At 45.6% G+C, this 23,849-nt stretch overlaps 1 protein-coding gene across 1 annotated transcript in view; it reads left to right on the top strand.

The window, feature by feature from the left end:
- The window catches only part of Ehd3 (EH domain containing 3), a 29,853-nt gene extending 20,594 nt beyond the window's left edge, over positions 1 to 9,259 (top strand). The window contains exons 4-6 of the mRNA XM_021149374.2: positions 4,292 to 4,704; positions 5,188 to 5,352; positions 7,100 to 9,259. Of these exons, the coding sequence (XP_021005033.1) occupies positions 4,292 to 4,704; positions 5,188 to 5,352; positions 7,100 to 7,627 (1,106 nt within the window). The 3' untranslated portion in view covers positions 7,628 to 9,259. The remainder of the gene's footprint in view (positions 1 to 4,291; positions 4,705 to 5,187; positions 5,353 to 7,099) is intronic.
- The last annotated feature ends 14,590 nt before the right edge of the window (positions 9,260 to 23,849 follow it).

Genomic DNA, 23,849 nt, shown 5'->3' with positions numbered 1-23,849 from the left:
GCCCAATCCCTGGCACTCCTGAAAAGGAAGCTGCCCCTCCAGGCATCATAGGGGTGGGACTTACGTTCCAGCCTAATGTCAAACAAAGTATGGTGTTGCTTCCAGGTAGCCTTCCGTCCAGGCTTTGGGAGTTGTGGGGGCAGCAGTGTATGTCTATAGAGAAACCAAGTGCATGATGTTTTGGGGCTAGCACTCAGGTCTGGAAGAAAAGGCTCTGGAGTCAGCAGGAAAGGCAGGCAGAAAGCTGTTCCTGGAAGGGGCAGGATGTGGCTGGCCCTGGTTCCTTACTGGGAAGGAGCACGGATGCAGTAATGGGGGAGCTCAGAGGGATCTGGAAGACTTCGTACCTTTTCACCTGGAAGCCACACTTCCCGACTGTGTCTCAGACTGAATCCCTGTAGCAGTTCCTCTCTGGAAGGTCACCCTCAGGGTTTCAGGCTCTCATCCCAGACTTCACACAGATGGAGATGCTTGGTCCAAGGGCTCAGCAGGCTCAGAGCAGATGACACAATTGACATGGAAGCCCTGGTCTCCCGAGTCCCAGCCCTTGGCTTTTGGCACATTCTCATAACCTGTTGGGAAGACCAGGGAGGAATGGGGCGGGGGTGGGGGGTTAGCTTCTCAACTCCAAGTTCCCTCTTGAGACTTTGAGGGTGTGTGTCATTCCTTATAGCCTACATCCCCAGCCTATCCCTGAGCACTTCAGGGATCCTGGGGTTCCTCAGATGACCAGCTGGTAAACCCGTATATGTGTGGGCATTCATATGCAGCTGAGTCCTGACACCCTCCAAAGGTCTTGCTGCCTTACTGGGGCCATCTGGAGGCCTGTGATGGGTCTGCAGTATTGCTCCCCATTGTCAGCAGAGCCCTTCTCCCACTCTTGGTACTGCATGCCTCAGTATCTCTCTCTTCTTAAAAACATCTCTAGACATTAACAGTTTTTCATGGGCTATGCTATGTGGCCGCCACAAGCATCCTGTTTGCTCTGGGGAGCAGTAAGGATCCAGTGAGGCCAATTTTGAAACTGAAAATGCAAAGAATGATACACTGTATGTCAGACAGTGAGGGGAAATGCTGGGTGATTAAGAAATGGCCCTGCTTTATTAGGTTTGTCTCATTGATTTCCTCCTGCCTGGCATTAATTAGAAATGCTTTCTTCCCGGCCCCTGGAGCCTGAGGGTGGGGACTACAGATTGCCGAAGGCTTCCCAGATGCTGGCCTGGAGCCTATCCATTTGATCCCTGGGTGCCAGCAGACATTCCAGAAAGAATCCAGGAAGGACAGCTTCTGCATTCTATCTCCCCACTCACTGATCTATGTATGATTCAGAGACTGTGGGCCATTGCATATATTCAGGCACGGTTACTACGAGTCTCAGAGCCATTCCTGAGATAAGGGATATGGCCATGTGGTGGTCACCTTGGTCATGCAGTACATATTTTGCAGTCCCCATTCAGAGTAAGCTCTCTCCTCCTGCTGTCAGGTATACTTTCCATGGCTACACCATGGGCTCTGCATTGCCCCAGTTGTAACTACTCACATTTTTACAGCCAAGTAAAAGACAGTCAGACTTGCAGAAGGCCATTCAGAAGACAAATGGGAAAGGTAGCCCCGTGCACCTCTCCTGACTGGGCCCAGTCTTTGCCTTTCCTATGCCTTTATTTCTGGACATACGCATAAGTCCGGGCTATGGAAGCAACTTAACCTACATCCTTGAGGTCACACAGGCCCTGGAGTAGCCAGGAGCCCTGGAGTAGCCAGGAGCTGGGAGGGTGGGCCTCAGAGGAGGCTCCTCACTGCATGGCATGTGATAGCAGCTTACCAGAGTTTTCAGAGTTTGCAAAAGGATTAATATAGGAGGCCTCTGTGCTTATTGCATCATGGGAAAGGTCCCTGGAAACCATCATTTCATCAGCAGGCCCCAGCAGACTTCCTTTAGCATGCCTAGGGCCCCCATGGCAGCAGCCCCCAGTGTTTCTCTCTCCTTGGGTCTTATCTCCATGTTTCTGCACTCTCTCGGTCCTCACACCTCTGGCCCTGGAAGCAGAGAAGGGCAAACCAAGAAAGGAAGTTCAAAAAAAATCATCCATCCCAGATGCAGAAACCAAGGATGAGCAAGGGAATTCAATTGCCTAGCATATCAAGTTAATAAACTAAGCAGAAACCACAGGGAACCTACCCAGGCCAGTGATCTTGTGGAGACACAGATATGCTGAGTAAGCTCCATCCTGTGGGAACACTCTGAGGAGTTCTTTAGGAAGGGGCTGGGCATTTGGGCAAGGTCATAAGTAAGTGGTATCAGCCATTCGTCTTAGATTTGATCTCCACAACCCTGTGGTCAAAGCGTTGGTGGGTCCGAATTTAGAGACTGGAAAACTAATGGTCCAGAGGTGACCTGTTCAGGGCTTCATGGATGTAAAAGGCAGAACAGGACTCTATGTCAACTGTGCGCAGCATATGCTGATGGGGTACCTGCCCTGTGTGCCCTTGGTATCGAAGAGATGGAGAAGCATAAAGCAGGTTTGTTCCGGTTGGCTGTGGGGAGAGTTCCTTAATTACATGAGGATAATGGGTACCCATTGTTAGGGAGATTTAGCTCAGTTTGTAAAGTGTTTGTCATACAAACATGAGGACCTCAATTTGAGTCCCACAACCCATATAATAAAAAGCTGGACTTAGAAACACTTGTGTCCCCTTACACTTATAATTCTGGCACTGAGGAAGCTGAGACAGGTAGATGCCTACAGCTTTCTGGGCAACCATCCTAGTTCCAGGGATAACCTCTCCCTCTGTGGTTGGATTTTCAGCACTGTAACAAGAATCTAAAGCTAATAACCTAAAAAGAGGAGTGGCCAGGTCTGTCTCATGGTTCATGGTCTCCTGGCTTCACTGGTTCTGTGCTCTGGTAAGAATGGAACATCAAGGTATTGGAGCATGGCAGAGCAACATTGCTAACCCTTTAGGGCCAGAAAGCAGGAAAAGAAGAGCTTGGAATAAAAGTCTGGGTCACTCTCCCACCTCAGTGACCCATTCTTCCACACATCTCCTGTCTTCCAATAATGCCCTTAGTATTACAAATCTACCAAAGAGTTAATCCAGTAGTTATCTCAGAGCCCTCATGATCCATTTACTTCCCAAAAGTCCACCAGTTGACAGTCAAGCCCCCAGTATGAGTCTTTTGGAGACGACAGCATAATCAAACCAGGATAATTTCTCCTTCTCCCAGATCCGCAGTTGCTTAGCACTGAGTTCCTGGAACCAGCTGGATGTGAAGTAGCTTAGTACTGGATAACCAGGTGCCAGAGGTCCAGTCATATCCTCAGGAAGGACTCCCATACAGAATAGGAGTTGGGAATTTGGGTGGGGCTGCAGCAGTTGAGGAAGGAAGTGATCTTGTGAACTATAGGAGAATAAATCACTTGAGTCCCTACCAAGAACTCAGACTTCTTCCCAACCAGAAATGGGCATGGTCTGAACATGCATCCATAGCCTGTATCATCATCTTCTTCTTCTTCATCATCTTCTTCTTCTTCTTCTTCTTCTTCTTCTTCTTCTTCTTCTTCTTCTTCTTCTTCTTCTTCTTCTTCTTCTTCTTTTTTGCTTGTGCCTTGTGAAGAATTTCTAAATCTATTCAAATTCAAAACAAGTGTCCAAGCGGGTCATGACAATACACACCAGGAACCTCAGCACCCTGGAGACTAAGGCAGGAGGATCTCAAGTTCAAGGCTAAATTTGCCCTATTGAGAAAGTTCAAGGCCAACGTGGGATACTGCAAGACAGTGAGAGCCAATCTCAAAATATCAGCATGAAAATACTGTCCAGAGTTCTTTTCCCATCAGGATCCCTGACCCCTAACTTTAATAAATAAGATAAATGGATTGTGGCCACCCTTTATGGGAATAGCAATGCTTATAATAGAGCCCAGCAATTCCTGAGTATCTCCATCATCCTACAAGCCAGATACTTCCTAATGGTCATTTTATAGATGGAAAGTGGTAAGGAGCCCTGGGGATCTAACTTAGTGGAAGAAAAATTGGATACCATGCATGAGGTTTGATTCCTATGACTGCAAACACACACACACACACACACACACACACACACACACAAAGAGAGAGAGAGAGGGATACACACACCACAGTAATTTGCTCAAGGTCCAGCAGTCAAATGGGAGGAGCCAGGATGTGAACCCAGAGACAGTTTCCAAGACTGTGTGTGTTATCTTACATTGGACCCGTCACTCTACTTCCATGCCCCAAAGCTCCTCCCACTGACTGTCACTCCACCACAGGGTATGATTTTGCTGCTGTCCTTGAATGGTTTGCTGAGCGGGTGGACCGAATTATCCTACTCTTCGACGCCCACAAGCTGGACATCTCTGATGAGTTCTCAGAAGTCATCAAGGCTCTCAAGAACCACGAGGACAAGATGCGCGTAGTGTTGAACAAAGCTGACCAGATTGAGACCCAGCAGCTGATGCGAGTATACGGGGCCCTCATGTGGTCCCTGGGGAAGATCGTGAACACCCCCGAGGTGATCCGGGTCTACATTGGCTCCTTCTGGTCCCACCCTCTCCTCATTCCCGACAACCGGAAGCTCTTTGAAGCTGAAGAGCAAGACTTGTTCAGAGACATTCAGAGTCTACCCCGTAATGCTGCTCTTCGAAAGCTCAACGATCTCATCAAGAGAGCTCGGCTGGCCAAGGTAAGGCTGCCGCCAAGTAAATGCAACGTGAACAGGTTCGAAAGTAGAGCTCAATTGCCAGAACTGAGGTCCCTTCGATAGGAGAGTGTGGGTGGTTATGGTTGCTGGCTCTGGATTAGAATGCCAGGTTGGAGCTTGGCTCCATGTCCACCTCAGTGATCCGTGGGAGGGCTAAGGTTTGATAGTTTCTGTGTTGTTTTCTACATTCGCAAAATGAATGGGCTGGTGGAAGAAGAAGAGGAACAGAACATGAAAACCCTTGTCACTGTGCCAGACCTCTTAGTGTTCAGAAGCTGCCACTGTCGGTGTCTATGACAGCAGTGCTCTCACCCCCTCCGCTGTGACCTTCCCTCTCCATAGTCTCACCGTACTAGCCTGTGACTGTGAGGAACAAAAGAAGTAGTTTCAGAAGCAGGGTCAGGAGGAGGGACTGGAAGGGCCAGTTCAGGCTCCTCCTGAGGTTGTCCTCTTCCTCTTTGGTAGGTCCATGCCTACATCATCAGCTCCTTGAAGAAGGAGATGCCCTCGGTGTTTGGGAAGGACACCAAAAAGAAAGAACTGGTGAACAACCTGGCTGAGATCTATGGCCGGATTGAGCGAGAACACCAGATCTCCCCTGGAGACTTCCCCAACCTGAAGAGGATGCAGGTAATGAGGGTCAGGGACCCTACAGTTGGGAGATGGCATCTTACTAGCTGGCTTCCAGAAAATGAAGGTGTGAGAAGCCAGAGTCATAAGTCACAATCACTCACAGCAAATGCCATAGCAAAGGCTGGAGAGAAACAGCCCAGTTGTCCCCAAAGGCACAGAGCTGTGTTTGATGACACTGAAGACCTTACCTAGTGAAGGCCACATGTTCAACATATCCCAGAATTCCCTGGGAACAGTCTGTGGCCCACAGCATGTTTTGGGGTATGTTGCAAGCCCTTGAACCTAAGGCTACCACTTGGGATTGTGTGTTTGGGGGTAGGAGATGTGGTCTTCTCCAAAGTCATTCTCAGAGAGAGCATTTTCACCTGCCTTTTGTCAGCTGAGGTCCTTAGTATTTTCCCAGCAAAGCATTCACATAAGCGTCACATAGAAAAGCCAGATACTGTCCCCGTAACCCAAGCAAGAACCCGCCATGCCATTAGAAGCTAGATACATGCAGAGCTTTCCTGGCATCCATAAACAGGGCCTGCAAAGGTTCTTGTACACAACTGCTGGGAAACCAGTGAAATATCTTGCCTGCAAGGCCCTTAGCCTAGAGTCTTGCTCTGCTCCCCACAGAATCCTCTTTGGCCCAGCCATTGAGAGGAGGCAAGAAGCTTCCTGCCAGCACTTGCCTCTGAATAGTAGCTGTAAATAGCCTTTAAATCTTCGTCAGTGCCCATCCATGTTTAGTGGCCTTCTTCCCCACATAATGAGATTGCTGTGGCCAGACCAGGGCAGCAGTGGGCATCTATGGTCTTCTAGAACAGTTGTTCTCAACTTGTGGGTCACGACCCCTTTGCAATTTCACAGAGGTTGCCCAAGGCCATTAGAAAACAGATATTTACCTTATGATTCATAACAGTACCAAAATTATAGTTTTGAATAGAAACAAAAATAATTTTATGGTTGGGGGATCAGCGCAACATGAGGAACTGTATTAAAGGTTCATTAAGAAGATTGAGAACCACTGTTCTAGAAGCAAGGAGAGTTGGATGTTCTAGGTTGAGGGTCTTTTGAGACTGCAAAGATTTTCAAACTAGAGCATCTTTCTTTTCTGATGTAGGTGGGTGGACATGTGAGGGCAAAAGAGACAGCTTTCCTATAGTCTACATACATGCCTGTGCCTAGGTCAGTCTTTTGATATCCAGGAAATTCCTGGTTGAGAACTATAAGGTTAGGAACAACCTTTGGCTTTTGTTACGGTTTTAGTTGCCTTGGTTTCCCACCCCGGTCACTGTGGCCCTCTCACTAACTGTGACTAGAATATGACTTCCCGACCTCTAAGAGCACCAAGAACAGTAGTTAGGGAGGTATCAAAAGCATTCTGCTGTGTGTTTTACAAGCATAAGCTTTCCTGGAGACCCACAAGACTCCATCCCAGAGGACTACTGCCTTCAAGGCTCACCAATTAACAGCCAAGACTAACTTTGGAAGGAACATCTGGGTTCCAGTTTGTAACAATATTTAAAGAGATGACAATAAACAAAACCAACACTAGTTTTCTTTGTTCCCCAGCTCCAGCTCTTATTCTGCTCCTTCATAAAAGACCTATCCTTAGCCCATCGGGTCCTTGCTCCCCTCCCCTCGCTTTCACTAGAAAGATAATTGGGCAAGGATTCTATCGTTAATAGGAGGCACCTTCAGTGATATGAGCATCTCCTTCCACTGTATTCTACTTCATCCTTTTCCTTTCTCTTCTCAGGACCAGCTGCAGGCCCAGGACTTCAGCAAATTCCAGCCACTGAAGAGCAAGCTGCTGGAAGTGGTTGATGATATGCTGGCCCATGACATTGCCCAGCTCATGGTGCTGGTGCGCCAGGAAGAGACCCAACGGCCTGTCCAGATGGTGAAGGGCGGAGCATTTGAGGGAACCTTGCAAGGCCCCTTCGGGCACGGCTATGGAGAGGGAGCCGGGGAGGGCATCGATGATGCCGAGTGGGTGGTGGCCCGGGACAAGCCTATGTATGATGAGATCTTCTACACTTTATCCCCGGTGGATGGCAAGATCACAGGCGCCAACGCCAAGAAGGAGATGGTGCGCTCCAAGTTGCCCAACAGTGTGCTGGGCAAGATCTGGAAGCTAGCCGACATTGACAAGGATGGCATGTTGGATGACGAGGAGTTTGCCCTGGCCAACCACCTTATCAAAGTCAAGCTAGAGGGGCATGAGCTGCCTAGTGAGCTACCTGCCCACCTCCTCCCTCCATCTAAGAGGAAAGTATCGGAGTGAGAGAGTCAAGTAACCTCAGACAGACAGTATCAAAAGAGAGGATAGACATGTAGACCACACACACACACACACACACACACACACACACACAACTTGACAGTCACACTATAAATGAGAAGCGTTCACCTTTGTCTGAGCACCTCTCCAAGTTCCCAGGGTTGGTAGAAGGGCAGCTTTCCCTCCTCTGTCTTAGGATATAGGCCCGTGTCCCTCCATCTCCCATTCCCCCACAGACATGAGGCAGTTAACACAGATGGCCCACCCACTCTACCCCCAGTGCCTCCACATCTATCTAGGCTCTGAGCAGATGGAAAAGGCTTTTTCATGGAATAGAAAATTTGCTTTATTTTCTATGCTTTTATTTTTTTTCCTCTGGGGCTTCCTAAGTAGAAATTGACTCAGGGCCTGGGAGCTGTGAGGGAATGGAGAAGCTGAGGGAGGAGGACCAAGCTGAGAAACCTCCGTAGGGCACTGCACCCCACACTTGAAAAGACACTGGCCTATGTTCTCTGTGTTTTTCTCAACCTAAGACTCTCTGTCTTCCTCAGTAAATGCGGACCTTGAATTCTGCCTGCCACTTTGTGTCAAAGACTCCCAAACAGGAAAAGGAAAAAGAAAACTTTGGTAGGAAAGCACATGGAAGCTGCCCTGTGGTCTTCAACAGGACATTGGATTGGTGGTTCATGGGTTTGTCCCTCACCCCCAGCCTGGTATCTCTGGATACTCAGTTTCTTTATACACACCAAGCCATTCCTGTGTGGCAAGAGCAGGGTTAGGCACTTTCTATGTATTAGTCCCTGTGGCCTTCATGAATGCCCTAGGCAAGTTTGCTTCCCTCCTGTTACTGCATTTTTCAGATGAAGAGCCAAAGACTCAGAGTAGTTTAGGGTACCTTCCCAAACTCCTGGAAGTACCAAGAAGAGAAGACTCAAATCCAGAACTTGAGACACCCCTCTGTCCCAGTTCTGTGATGGATGAAAGATCCCAGTGTTGCTACATGGTGACAAAGCACAGGACAGTCTAAACACACAGCCCCTCATATAGCCTTCCAAAGCATCCAGGCAAGGGAGGGAGGGAGGCTCACCAGCCTTTGATGGGCCAGCAATCTGACCATCTGTCACCTTGTAGAAGCAAACTGTGCCTTCTGGCCTGCGCCTCATGTTCACAACATCACAGAAGACCAGCCAAGCCATCAGGAGAGTGGGCTGGCCTGCTAGATGTTGTCTGTGCCTATTCCTGCTCAGCCTCCCGTTCATTAGCCTAAAGCATCCCAGCTCAAATTCAGCCCCAGGCTTTTACAAAGCAGGACTTCATGCTAATTCACAGAAGGCCATCTTGAAAGGACTGGGACCTTGTTCTCTAGAGCTCCAAGGACTCTGGTGTCCTTGGCAAAATTTCCATCATTCTCAGTGCCCTCTATCTCCTCTGTGGTCTCCCCCTGGCTTGCCCCATGGCCACTGATGCAGTAGCTCTCTGCTACACTCCTACTGTGATGGAAAACAAAGCAAGTATAACTTATTTTGTATCTATGTTCAGACTATATCGACTGTTCTGTGTATCTGCAATGTGCTTATAACTGCAGTGTGTTTGTCATTAGGATTCATGTTAATACAACATATTTACCCTTTGGTACTCTTTTGGTGACTGAGCATCATTGCATAGCACTAGATTCTAACATGGCATGCCTAGTTACATGGCAACTTTGGAAGACAGTGGCTCATCTACTCAAAGGTCATGAACGCACCACCTTCTGCTGGACTGGTGATCTTATCCAGCTTACATGAAGCTACAATGGCCACTGTTTCCTGCTCTTCTGGAGTGGAGATGTTCACTTCATCAAACTTAGATTTCTCTTGAGTCGATAGTAAAGGAAGACCAAGACAGAGAGGTCTGAATTCAGAAAACGCCACCAAAGTATCCCAGCAGAGAACCCATTCCCCTCTACCTTATGTTGAGCCAGAGGTAAAATAAAATAGTAGATCAAGTCTGCTTTAGCTCATAAGAAAGGGAGATATGTGTGTGCCTCATGCCACAGTGTATGATGATGATGCCATATGTTCACCCTTCTCTATCTCCTTGTCTCCCCACCTTGTCTTCAAGACAACCCAGAAGGATCTAGAAGGTATAAGAATTCCACATTTATTCTCCTGCTATCTGGAAGGATGAGGCTATACTTGGGTCTCCTCTCAATGTGTGTGTGTGTGTGTGTGTGTTTGGGGGTTGGGGGGTGAAAGCTGTGAGTTATTCTAGTGTGGATAGTACTACTCTGGCTCCAGCTGTCATGGCTTGCTGACCCCTTGCAGGACCTGAGAACTTGCAGTGATCCCCTGCCTCAACCAAGGAGACCTCTCACGTGGTAAACCAAGACACATGGTGCCCATTGCATTTACAAAATCCTCTACTGTTCCTTTCTCCCACATGATCAGCCTTGACCATGAAGATTGTCAATGAAGTAGAAACATCCCAGAACCCTGACCCAGTGAAGTTTACTTCTTTACCAAAGAGTTAAATCCTGACCAAAATATATTGATGTACACATGCATCGAGGTGAACTGCTTACCACAGCAGGGTGCGGCCCTCTGTTTGCAGACTCATGTTTCTCTGAGTCATCCTCACTCCCATTTGGCTCCCTCTGTTCTAAGAACTAGGATGTGAGAATTTGTCCATCAAGATCCCTCTGGAGGAGAATAAGCTTGTTCATTCTCCCTGCAGGATGCCAACTGACCTCTGCACACATTCAAACTATTCTGTATTCTGACCATCCATGTGCCATCTTTCACTTAAGAGATCTTAAGCATTTCCCACAAAAAGACTCTTAGGGAAACCATGGAGATTTGCTCTTTGAACTGTTCAGAAATACTTAATAAAGTCTACTCTAGTTTTAGATGAATCAAACCAGCTTCCTAGCATGTCAGGAAGCTCACATCCTGGTGGAGGAGTGAGGTATTTATAAAACACTGATAAGACAAAGAGGGAGTGTTGGGGGCAGATACAGGTAACATAAGGACTCAAAGGAGTTAGAAGTGCCTTCAAGGCAGAATGAAAGTAGAAGTCACAGAAAACATCCAGAGAGGGTAGACACATGAGGAGTATAGGGAATTGGGCAACCGCATTGGTCCTGGACTTACCCAGGGGCACGTGTATCATTGAAAAGAGAAACTACAATTCCCAGGTTTCCTTGCGGTCAGGTTCAGGAGATGATTTTAGGTCCTGCTCATGCAGTAATCTAATGGAATCCAGGAGCACTGTCCTTCCTTGGAAATGATTACCAAGAAAGCAGAAAAAAAACTCCAGATCCAGCCTCTTGGGCCTCTCCTTCCCTCCTAAATGCAAGAATGATAGACAGAATTTTTATACAAACATAGATGCTGTTTCCAGCCCAGCAAATCATACCAGACTTAGAAAGACTGCAAAGCATGATTAGAATTTTGCCTCTGGGAACTGGGAACTGTGTTAGCTTTTTTTTTTTTTCCCTAGAAGACAATGTAAGTGAAAATTTTTTCAGTATCTTCAGCACATGGAAGAAAACATGGCCATGGAAGAGTGTGAGCCATCCCAGCGGAGCAACAAGGGTGCACCCTCCTAATCGAACCTCACACTTCCCCTTTAAAGGTTGGTGGCTGTGTGAGGACTTTGGCTGGTGAGATGAGAATGTGAGCAGACTGTCCCTGACTTAGAGAAGCAAGTGTGCATGTTACATCATTGTGTCCTTGTAACTTGTCACTAGTGCCCATTGAACAGGGTCCATTGTAAATCTACAACTTCTCCCATCTTACACACATGCACAAACACACACAAACTATACTTACAGTATGAAACTGGTAGAGTATAAGCGTTGAGAACTGGACACTTGTCTGCTAAGAGCTACACAGGAACAAACACATCAGTTGAAAAAAAGAAAAACTAAAATTCCAAGGCTTCCTTGCAGCCAGATTCCAGAAATGGTCTTCAGTCCTACATACCAGTTATACTTATGAGAAATTGCTTAAATAGATCACTGGAGATGAACCTTGTAACCATAACATTGACTTTCTGGCTTTGCAGATTCATAACCATGATGAAGTGAGTTGGAGATTTTTGTAAGGTTAAATGGCCCAGTGGCCAACATGCTAGTAGAAACGAAAAAACATGGAAGCTCGCCAACCACCTTATGTTTGCCTACCTAACCCTGGGAGACCTCGTAGGTAGTGTGGGTGGGATGATGATGATGATGGTGGTGGTGGTGGTGGTGGTGGTAATGATGTTGTGTCTGTGTGTATATGTGTGTGTGTATCTGTGTGTCTGTGCCTTTGTATGTGTGTGTCTGTGTACATAGTACATATGTGTCTATGTATATGTCTGTCTGTCTGTGTATGTTTGTGAGTGTGTGTGTGTGTGTGTGTGTGTGTGAGAGAGAGAGAGAGAGAGAGAGAGAGAGAGAGAGAGAGAGAGAGATGGGATCGACGGAGGATACTCTGAAGTGGTACTTCTCAGATAAGTGAACAGGAATCAGCATGGCTAAGCTTTCCATAGAGAATGGCACAGGAATTTTCAAAGCAGTAATCCTTCTCAGAGGATTGGGAGGATGGTTCAATGGCTAAAGTGCTTGCTACACAACCATGACGACCTGAGCTTGGATCCCAAAACCCATCTAAAAAATGAGAGTGCAGTAGTGTGCACCCATGACCCAGGGGTGGGAGGCTAGGGGACAGACAAGTAGCTCACTAGCCCGTCAATCTAGCCAACTGGTAAGTTCTCGGTTCAGTGAGAGAATTTGTCTCAGATGAGGCAGAGAGGAACTAAGGAAAGCACCTGATGTTGGCCTCTGGCTTCCACACACATGTGCACCCTCACACACACACACACACAAACACACACAATGTGAACACATAATAGTTTCTTTCCTAAGAATTGTCTGAGATGGAGTATACTTAGGATACTCAATACTGTAAGATAAGACTTGTTAGAAACAGAGGTTTTATTTATTTCCCTTAGGATTCATGAGACACCAGGCCCCTTTCCCTAAGCTAGAAAGTACCATTGAAGCTCCATGGTAACAGCCACAACTGGAAGATGAGTCATAAACATATAGCTGCATTGGAGGAGGTTGGGAAAAGCAGGTGTTGGGATATCAGGTGACCTAAGTTTCAGCAGGGGACCAGCCATGTGGCCCTCTGTGCCTCCATTCATTGTTCCTTTAAGTAGACATTAGGTAAGCCTTTTGGAGCCATCATGAGGATACAGAAAGCTCACCACTAATATCAACACTCTACATGGGTTAGTTTTATTGGCGTTTGCTAGAAGAGATAGGCATCAGAGAACAGAAAAGAATTCTGTCTATGTCAAAGAAGAAAACCAACTAACCCCAAGAAAGGCGTAGAGGGGGAACAAGAGTTGGGGAGAGGATGGACAGTTGTGTCCAGGTATTGATACCTGAAAAGTGTTTAAGAACCTGTACACTACATGGGTAGCACCTATGACCTCTTGATCCCACTGTCACTCAGGAAAACACAGCCACTATGATCTGGTACTGACTGGCCTGTGGACATTGCATGGGTTGGTAGGAGTAGTGACTTCAGGGCAGACCACTTGAGAACTTCAGAGGTCACAGCAGAGCCTCCAATGCTGAGATCAGGGCTCCAGTGGCAAGCATCTGCCTTCATAAAAGCACCTAGGTTTCTGTTTTCATGTCTGTTTTGAAGACATTTCTACAACCTTGCTTAACACAATAAGCTGTAAAGCCAGTCATAATAGCACACACCTCACCATTGTACAAGTAACCAAACCTGTTGGCCTCATGAGAATGCTAGTAAAGTCTGACTTTGGTCTATGTTTCCTTATTCATAAGGATACTCCCTTGCCTTACCCACTGCTACTGCCCATGGTATCCCAGCATGCACCAGTCCTCCACCATCTGGACCTCTTGTCCCTTACTAGGTCAGTAACCCAGGCCTGTCTTCCATGTCTGCTCCATTCCCGAGTGAAAGGTATTACCATGAGCCTGCTGGCTGACTTGGGTAACCAGGAGACTGCAGGTGACTCCTTAAGGACAGCAACTGCTGCCATGACTCTGGACCCTTAAGAGCCAAGGGTAAAAGGCCTCTGTCCATCTGGCAGAGAAGTTGAGAGATGCAGCCATTTAGGAACTCCCCTCCCAGAGCAGCACTTGCATGCAGAATTCCCTTTAGGTCTTCACCTAGTTGCTAAATGCCTCCTCAGCTGTTTTTGGCTGGAGGAAGCCATTCCTCTCATTCCATAAGAGTCTTGAGCAATGTGTTATGGAGTGGAAAGACGCAGCTCCCTGCAGGGGAGCCAGCGGGCACTCCAGTGCCTGGAGCACAGTAACCATTCCGGCCCTGAAGCAGCTGCAGCTTGTCCTCTTGATACCCAAGCAGATCCAGGGCCACAGGAACTGAGGCCAGAGATACCAATGGCCATGATCTCTTCGGCGGTGTTTCCTGGAACTTCTAGAGTTGAAGAGCAAAACAAGCAAACCGATTCTGAGTCTCAACACTGGGCCAGAGAGCATTCCTTTTAGCCATAGGGATTCATTTAGCTTCTAGTCCAATGTCCTACTCTAGAGGTCTGTATAAAAGAAGCCCCCTGTACCCACCACAGACTTAAATCTTCATCCTTTAACTTAAGAATAATGAAGATCCTCAAGCTCAGAATCTTTTAATGACCAATACAAATACTTCCCAAATCTGATTTTCTTCACTGCCATTATCCTTGGCAAATGCCTAAAGCATCAGGAGATCCCACCACCTCCCAGGTGCCACTCAAAACTATCATCACCAGAACACTTGTGTAATTCCACTCCTGTCCATCACAAATGCCTGTGAGCACAGAATGTGCCCTGCTTAGGCCAGCAGGCATCCTGCTGTGCCACCAGGTTCCCCTTTGAGGCTCAAAAACTCCATTCCCAGGATGGTGTCTCTATGGCCAGCTGTTAGCCCTAGACTTCAAACTGTCTCCAGAAATTTCCTGCAGAGACAGAAATCTGCCTCCCGGGCTCATTGTCCAGAGTAGTTACAGTCAGCGATGAGTTAATGTAAGCACAGAAGACCTAGCCCCCTTACCTCATCATGGAAGGCTCTGCCAAACTCCATAACTCCCCATGGGGCCAAGCTTGAGTCCTTGTGTCTGCATTGCCATCTAGCAGTCCCTCTCCTTATCTTGCTATCTCCCCCTTTCTTTTTGCCAAGGGCACACTTTCTAGGAAAGTTCCTAAGAATCTAGCTCAGAATCTACTTCCAGGCAGCCCAGCCTGTCTAAAGTGTCTGGTAAATAGGAGATGTTCAGTAAATATGTGTTTGCATAATTGAAAAGCCAACTGCTTGGTAATGAAGCCACTCTGAGATGACCTCTTGGGAATTAGTTAGCTGATGATGCAAATGGATACAAGGGCCTTGCCAGAAGGTAAGTGCTACCAGGCACCAGATTCTACTTGGCAGGTTGTTGTGAATTATCAGGAGAATCCAGAATCGTGGAACACATAGGAGAAGGGAGTCTGAGAGTTTTACTTTAGGCAGCCCCAACCAACTCTGAGTTACTATCAGTGATTGATGCAAAGAGCCACAGGATTCATATTCTCTGCAAAGGTATACTTTTTTTAAGCTGTCTCAAACTCTAGTTTCTCCTTTTCCTAGAAAATCAGGAGTTCTCACTTCTGAAACACGAACAGAGAAAAGGGAAAACCACTATGAAAGAGAGAGAGAGAGAGAGAGAGAGAGAGAGAGCATTCCTGAGGTACAATTCTAGTCTCAGCTTTACAAAAATTAAGCATTATTGCACAAGGGACTTCCCTTGTAGTGAAATTTATACTATAACAGTACTGTTCTAAAGCATCTGCCAAAAACACTTGAGTGAAGACTGATTTCTTCACACTCATCAGAACAGAACACTTGTGATTAATGAGAGATATTTTGTTCTTAACGTAGATTTCTGGAATATAAAGACCAGTTGGTCTTTCTACCTAAATGGGGCAAACAAAGAACACTGGATGTGAACTGGGACACTTTTAGCTGCTTTCAAAGTCCAGATGACTGTGAATTAATGACAAATGCACAGAATACAGCTCTGGTGTGAGTCTGAGGTGCATGGTAGCTCCCATGGTCAGTTCTGTCTTTCCTGGTTCAGAACCATAGCATGTCCATCCGGGAGTTTTCTCAGTTCGTCAATGAAGAGGAGTCACATTTAGTGCCAGAGCAGGGTAGAAGGTTCTGTGTAGCTTGTTGTACAAACAAGCAGCTACAACACATGGCTAGCATGTTAACAAGCCATGCAGAGCTTATCCTATAGCCTCAATCTTTGGCCAAAGTCTTGAAAGAATTCTCCTTGGCTACTTTTAAACAAATAGCAATCTGGCTCCCTTGAATCCCAACTGCTCTGTGTGTCAAGGTCACTAGTGGCAGAGTGAGATGGAACGATCCTTTCTGGAATATGCCTCATGAGTCTGCTCATGACTGACACCTATTGTATTATAGAACCCTGAGGACTTGAAGATGGATGGAACTTTGGAAATCATCACTTCCACCCACTCTCCTCCTCCTCGGACAGCTGCTAATTACCCATAGCCCAGACCAGTGACTCACTAATAATTAGAACACTTTGCCTTTGAGACATACACATCTGTATCTGAGAAGGAATCAGGGGTCTTTAGCCGTCTGCCAAGACCCACAAGCCCTGGTGCACACTACAGGCCTCAGTGGGAACACACTGTCTGTATAAGATCCCTGACTACAACAAACAGCCCCACACAGGGAAGAGGCTGACAGTAGAAAAGGTTGTGGGTACACAGGAAGAGGAGTTCAAAGGAAATTCTCTGTGAACCTAAAACTGCTCTGAAAAAAAAAGTTCACTAATTAAAACAAAGAAATTAGAGCCTTTTGTGTATAAGAAGAGGGGCTGGTGACCACTGGTATCAGGGTCATTTTGTGCTTCTCCCCAATCTCAGAAAAGTAAAAAGAGCAGGCCAGCGCTGAACACTGTGAGGGATTGTTTCTGCTGTGAGTTGGGCTCCAAGGCCTGATCTGTTAATTACCTGTAATGGATTCATCTGTACAACTGCAGCTAAGTTGATTTCTATATGCCCAGCCCCCTTCTCTGCACCCCACTCAGCTCCTGCTGGGAGCCTACCTTCTCCCATGGCCCTGAGATCATCATATTCTAACATTTATCTCCTTCTGTTGTTGGTCTCATTCAATCCCTGTGTGGAAAAAAACATAACCCAGGACAGCTTATTGTTGAAGCAACAGGAGATAAGTCACAAGGGAGGGGGAAGAGTTTTTTTTTCTTTTGTAGATAAGTTTTTAAATAGCAAACACTTTAACTCTCTTCCAATACAAAAATAAAATTTTCCTTGAAGCTCAGTGCATTGTATACCAGTCGTGTACCCAGTCGTGTATCCAGAACCACGGGTCACTGGGGTTTTGTTGTTGTTGTTGCTGCTGTTGCTGCTATTTGCTTATTTGTTTTTTCAAACCAGAAACTTAGAAAAAGAAAAGAAAAAGGTTGTTTTAGAATAGGGAGAGATGACCAGTTTCAGTCCACCCTCTCCTCTGTGAACATTAATTAAACATGGATTAATTAAAAAGTGAAATTTATCCCCCAGTGTCCTTCCTCTGCCTTCCTGCTGCCTGCCATGGCTTCACACAGAGTTATTCTGTTATGATACTTCCTGGCCTCACTCCAACTTTGAAAAAAATAATATTGATAACACTGCAGTGTCTACAGAACTTCTCTCTCTCTCTCTCTCTCTCTTTCTCTCTCTCTCTCTCTCTCCTTCTCTCTCTCCTTCTCTCTCTCTCTCCTTCTCTCTCCTCTCTCTCCTTCTCTCTCTCCTTCTCTCTCTCTCCTTCTCTCTCTCTCCTTCTCTCTCTCTCTCTCCTTCTCTCTCTCTCTCTCTCTCTCTCTCTCTCTCTCTCTCTCTCTCTCTCTCTCCTCTCTCTGTGTTCTATATGTGTGTATACATGTATGTGTTCTACATATGTATATGCCTGCGTTTTAGCTTGGGTATTTGTGTGAGTGTACTTTGAACATTCTCGTGGGTATGTTCATTCTTGTGTGCTCACTGATTTCTTTTAGTAATGTATCAGTTTGGGACAGTGCCCGTGAGCAACTTTGAAAAGAATCTCACCACAAGCTTCCCACCCTGCTTCGAGTGTGTAACCCCAGCTTTGGAGGGGGCCTTGAGAAAAGCATTGAATGACTCGAGGAACCGGAATGCTGTGCTGTTCAAACGTTATTGAATACCTCTTCCTCAAGGTCACAAAGTACAACTGCAACCTGTCACCTGAGCACACTGCTGGGCCCTTCTTTGAGCTGTGTCTGGGACATGCAGGTAATTATACCCACTGCTACCAAGGTTCTATGAGAACACAGTGAGGTGATGCCTATAATGGACCCAGAGTGGGAGAACAACACATGCCCTCCTCTCCCTCCCCTCTTTGAGGCACAAAGGCCTGCCTCTACCTCTTGTCCTCCTAACGTCACCTGTCAACACTCTCCCATAGAAGGCATGTAGGGAATGAACTTCATATGGCTATTACTCTTCTGCTCTTTCAGTCCTATTCTAAAGTGAGCAACCCGTTTTCTGAACTTGGTAGCTCCTCCAAATTTACCACCCAATGGTGTGTGACTGAATCACTTGCTAAGGGTCCCAAGTGTCTTTGCCTGGCAAAGCTAGGGAAGTCAGGCTAGTGTTCCCTGTTGCTGATGGTTCCTCCCAACTGCTTAGACTAATCACCAGCGATCTACAGCTTGGTGAAGGACAAGCTTGTGAGAATCCACCGAGTGACAGTGCATAAGACAACAGTCGGAGCTGCTGCCAGACTCACATGACTGGGTAGCCATTGCTGAGTGCTGGTGAACCTAAGACTTGGCCCTGCAACAGGAACAGTGGCTTGCAACCTTCCCATTCCTAAGCATCTGCTTTCTGACAATGAAGCAGGTAAGTAGAAGGCAAGACTTTGTCTGACATCGGCAGATCACCTTCAACTTCTTTTCCTAAGTGCTCTTATTCAAACCTTTGAACAATCCTCGAAGGCAAGTACTGTCATTATGTTCCCACAGTGCAACTGAAACCTTGAAGAGACAGACTTAGATGAGATAAGATAAATAAATTACTTGCCTGAGGTTGTTATCCACTAAGCATATATTTAGAGTTAATAATAGGAAGGCATTTCTATTGTTCTTAGGTATACCTTGTCTTCCCAGCTCTAACAAAGACTTGTCAAAGACACACTGCTATTGCCCTTATACCTAGCTACATAAGCTTAAACACACACACACACACACAAACAGACACACACACACACACAATCACATAAGGGGTAACGAAGGAACGAAGGACGTTTTTCAAAGAGCCAAGGGCATAGCCTTTAGGGAAACAATAAAAACTGAAGTATAAGGAATATGATGTTGTTCCCATATGCAAAACCAGAAGAAGAAATTACTCTTTATAACTCCTTTCTAAACTTGTGATAGTTGATACTAAAAATAGCTAAGAGATTACGGTTGCTGACCTTGATCGTGTCTGAAACTACCTGTTATCTATCTGTTCATTAGCTGTTGACCATGGGCTCGATGAGTGCTACACTCTGACCTGTAATTACAATGGGAAGATGAATGAATCTGTGTTGAATGATATAACCTCCATTGCCTATGAGGATTTTCTTATTTCCACATTAAAACACTTCTAATACTTGGTCCACTGGTCCTTACATATTTCCATCAAGGTCATGGTTACTCAAAGATGACCTGGGTGAACAGAAACTTGGTAATTATTTACTAAAAATTGCAGAATGATGCAAACAAAATCAGGGGAAGGAAAGAGCCTTCTCCCAATGTGAGACTAGGAACTCTTCTCCCAAGCGATGTGATATTCCCTTCCCCAGAGCTCTAAGAAGTGGTTTCTTGCTTAAGATAGATCCAAATTTGCCATCACACCTTTGGATGGACATACATCACTCCATGTAAGGATCATGTGACCTGTTTCAAGTTGACTTAAGTTTGCAATTCAGATGTACTTTCAAAGCTAGTGGAAGCAACTCCTTTCAAAGCTTGTAGACATAAAAAGTTCTTTTGATGAAGCAGTCTCTGCTCAGCAGACTATATTTTTCTACCCCAACTCTTGAAGGCTTTTTGTGGACATTGGTGAAAACATGGGATGGAGATCTGAGTCTTTAATGGTGTCCCAAATAGGCAGCGTAAGAAATGGGACAGCTCACTCTCCAGACCTAATCTGAGAGGAAAGAATGTGATCTTAGAAAGTGGTGCTAAATGCGACTGGGCAGTTCCCAACACGGGATATGTGATAGGAAAAGGGTCAAAAGCCATCCGGAAGGCAAGGGGACACAGTGACAACATGGCCTATGACCAGAAGTTTAGTGATCTATATGTTTTTTATAAATGGGGAAGCAGAAGTGTTTAATAAACAATTAGTAGACAAGGACATGGTTGAGGGCTAAGGAAGGAAAAGGCCTTTGGGATGACCCATTGTCCTTGTCTGTTCACGACCTAGGCATGTCTTGAGATGTGGGACTTTCAGTGCTAAAACTAGGACAGTCTCAGGCAAACAGGAATGAGCAAGGCATCCTACTAAATACAAAGAGAACAAGACAGGGACAGAACATGATAAACTACTGGATCCTGGAGGAGGCTGAAAGGTTAACCCAGGCAAGAAAGACAAATTGTTCTACACCACTTTTCATTACACTAAGAATGACAGATGGATTGACAAATTACAGAAAGAAACACTCTCAATTGCTCCGTTAGCTTGGCTCAGGGACCAGTCTCTACTAGTGCATATTTCATGTTCACAGTTGGCTTATTCTAGCTGTCCAGAACCTTCTGGTCACTGACCTTCACTTCTCTGCCTTTCAAGCAAAGGTCAAGCTATCACTGTAAGCTGTCCCATAAGCTTGCAAAAATAAATGCTTCTAAAATCAGAGCCATTGGCTGGTCCCCTGCTTCATAGCAAAGCACGTCCCTAAATACTGTAAGCCCTCAAAGCCTAAGGGCCTAGATTTTCAGATTTTGCCTCTTCTTGGAAGGCTTCCAAAGCCTTCTGTTCCAAATGTATTTCTTGCCCTCCCAAGCAGGTAATAATACTCATACATCATGGCCTCACATAGCCCTTTTATGAACCTTGAGTTTTCACCAGATGCCCACAAACTTCATAGGAAGAAATCATTGGATCTGAGGGATATGCACCAGTTTCTAAAGTCCTCTTCATTCTTTACCTGGCCCACCAGCTACACCTTCTTGGAGCCACATCCCCAAGCCCCTCTAATATTTCACCTCTACTAGCCTTTTCCATCCCATGGCCACTATTCATGATGCTTCATGGAAGTTGAGATACACAGATCTTTTCCTTAGATTTTATAAATTCCACAAAGCTGCCAAGACATTCCTCTTTCTATCAAGATTCAGAAGCAAACACAAGGCCAGAAAAGTAGAACCAAATGACCAGGAAGTCACCACGAGCTGTGTTGGCTGGAAACCATATGACTCAGGTGAGAACTGAAGTCCTCGAGACTTCTTCCTATTGCAGTGGTCACAGTGTTAGTGTCCTTCCAAAAGTCACATGTTGACATCCAAGCCCCAAAGCTATAATATGGCTTTAAAGAAAGTAAGTTACAAGGACAGAGCCTATATGAATGGAGTTTGTACCCCCATAAAAGGGACTGCAGAGATCTGCTTTCTCTTGTTTGTAATCTAAGGACTCAACCTGGAAACAGATCTTCACCAGCCACTGGATATGTTATTCTTGCCCTTCCAGCCTCCAGAATTATAATAAATAAATTTGCATTGTATATAAGCCAGATAAACATACAAGATGACCATATAAGGCCTTCCTGCAAAACACTATTCCAAAGGTTAGGCTAAAAGACAAAACAAAAGTTTATTAATTCTCAGATGCACCAAAGATCACAGTGAACCGAAAAGATGTAACGGAATATGATCAATAAATACTGGTTGAATGAATGAGTGAATGAATGAATGAGGTGGCTTAGATTAGTCAGCCCTATGATAAACCTAAAACCTAATCAATATTAACTAATTTAGGTCTGGAAACCAAACTCACCAGATACTAGTTTGGGAAACCCTAGATGTAAAAATGTAGAGTCTGTATGCATAAAGACAGGCAAGGTGCCAGATCTCAGATATGGAGCACCACTAGATAAAGCCTTACTGTAGAGGAAAGTACAATGTTGTCTAGAAACCTCTTAAATAAGGATGGTGGTTCAGGTGAGTGCACATGATAGACTGTGTTAAAATCACACACTCAAGGACTATCGGCACTGGAAGGGCCACCTCGTCTGAAGATTAAAGTCCAAATGTGGATGAATAAAGCAGACAGGTTTAAGCCAGTCATAAGGGCTAGACTCATGATCAAATAGAGCTCACCTGTCCTCTTTGATAAAACGTTTTAAAGTTATTTATAAACAAAATCTTTTTTCCAGCAAAGCAACATACAGATGAGAAACAACTAAGTGACTAGAAGTAACTGTCAGTCATGACAGTCCTGTTACCCCACACATACACTCCAAAGCATGTGATCAGAACAGCAGGAAAGATAGAAATAAGTGTGGACAATGAGGGTATAAATCCAGAGCCTCACTTGGCATGAAGGACCTGGTGCCAATGCAGGATCTGAGACAAAGAATCGCATGGGAATTGGAGGTGAAAGCCAAATAATCAAAATAAGGATATTATACCAGAAAGGTAATGAGAGAGAATGAGAAAAATAGCCAGCCAGGGAGGCTTTGGTAACACCTAACCATCCCTCAATATTTTCCTTAGACATGACTTCTATGGTTTCGAAGTCCTAGACATTATTGAAAGGCTTCATGAACCTGTTCTAGGGATTTCTCAGTGTGTAGCAGACTATCAGCCTGCCTTCCTCCTTTCTCACAACTTACAATTTTCAGTTAAGAACTATTTGTCCAGTTCCTCCTGCTGTCCAAGGAGTTGGCTGGCTCTGGAGGGCACCACAATGGACAAGCACCTGCCAACATCCCAGACATCATCAACAGAGTCTACTGAAATCACGCTCCTCCTGGTTCTATCACTACATCCCAGACATCATCAACAGAGTCTACTGAAATCACGCTCCTCCTGGTTCTATCACTACATCCCAGACATCATCTACAGAGTCTACTGAAATCACGCTCCTCCTGGTTCTATCACTACATCCCAGACATCATCAACAGAGTCTACTGAAATCACGCTCCTCCTGGTTCTATCACTACATCCCAGACATCATCAACAGAGTCTACTGAAATCACGCTCCTCCTGGTTCTATCACTACATCCCAGACATCATCAACAGAGTCTACTGAAATCACGCTCCTCCTGGTTCTATCACTACTCATATAACTTTGACCAGCATGCTTAACTAACCCCAGAGTGCCTCCGTTTCTATAACTGCAAGAAGAAGAAAAAAAATCCCTGAAAGAAGAGAACTCAGTATAAATGTAGGGTCACTATAGATGGAATTCATATCTTGAAAAAAACATAAATCCCCCCCCAGACCTGTCACATAGGATTTCACATACAAAAGTGATATGAAATGTTTCAGTCTCAAGTGGAACATCTTTGCTTCTGTATTTAGCACTTCCTACCCCAGAGCAAGACAAAAACAAACTTCTATGTTATTCATGGAGCCAGTGAGCATGTTATCAACAGAAATGTACATTCCAAGATAATGCAGACCCTGCTTTCCAGGGTCTGCTGTGTTCCTCTCTCTTCTGTGCCAATGGGTTGAGGAAGGACTGGCGCCATCTTGAACCATAAATCATTCCCAAACAGTTCCTGGAGGGTGCAAACCCTCAGGGCAGTACCTTCCATGCAGCTGAAGAATTTCCGGCCAGAAAGGATAAGAATTTCCTGTTTTGCTTTTCATTATTACTTTAAATAATGATATTCTGAGTCCTAAAGGAAAATCATAAGCAGCAAGGCCAAGAGGGCATGTCAGCATCTTTCCTACGTTAATTCAGAGTGGGAGCAGTAGCTCTAAAAATTATCAAAATGCACCATTATCAAAATGTCCCAATTGGGACACAGGCCTTGCTGGAAGGATGGTCTGATACCCAGTACAGCTGTCCTGCAAGCTCTGAGCACATGGTTTGTGGCGATTGCCATTTTGCCCAATGGTGACAGATGCTGTGGCAGCCATTCACGTTGGAACTTAGTCGATTGATTCATCAACTCATTTTCTTTTGTCTTTGAGGAGCACT

The sequence above is a fragment of the Mus caroli genome, unplaced genomic scaffold (assembly GCF_978045245.1).
Source record: "Mus caroli unplaced genomic scaffold, Mus_caroli_1 scaffold_18, whole genome shotgun sequence".
Classification (NCBI taxonomy): domain Eukaryota; kingdom Metazoa; phylum Chordata; class Mammalia; order Rodentia; family Muridae; genus Mus; species Mus caroli.
This window is presented reverse-complemented; position numbering and strand designations above follow the sequence as displayed.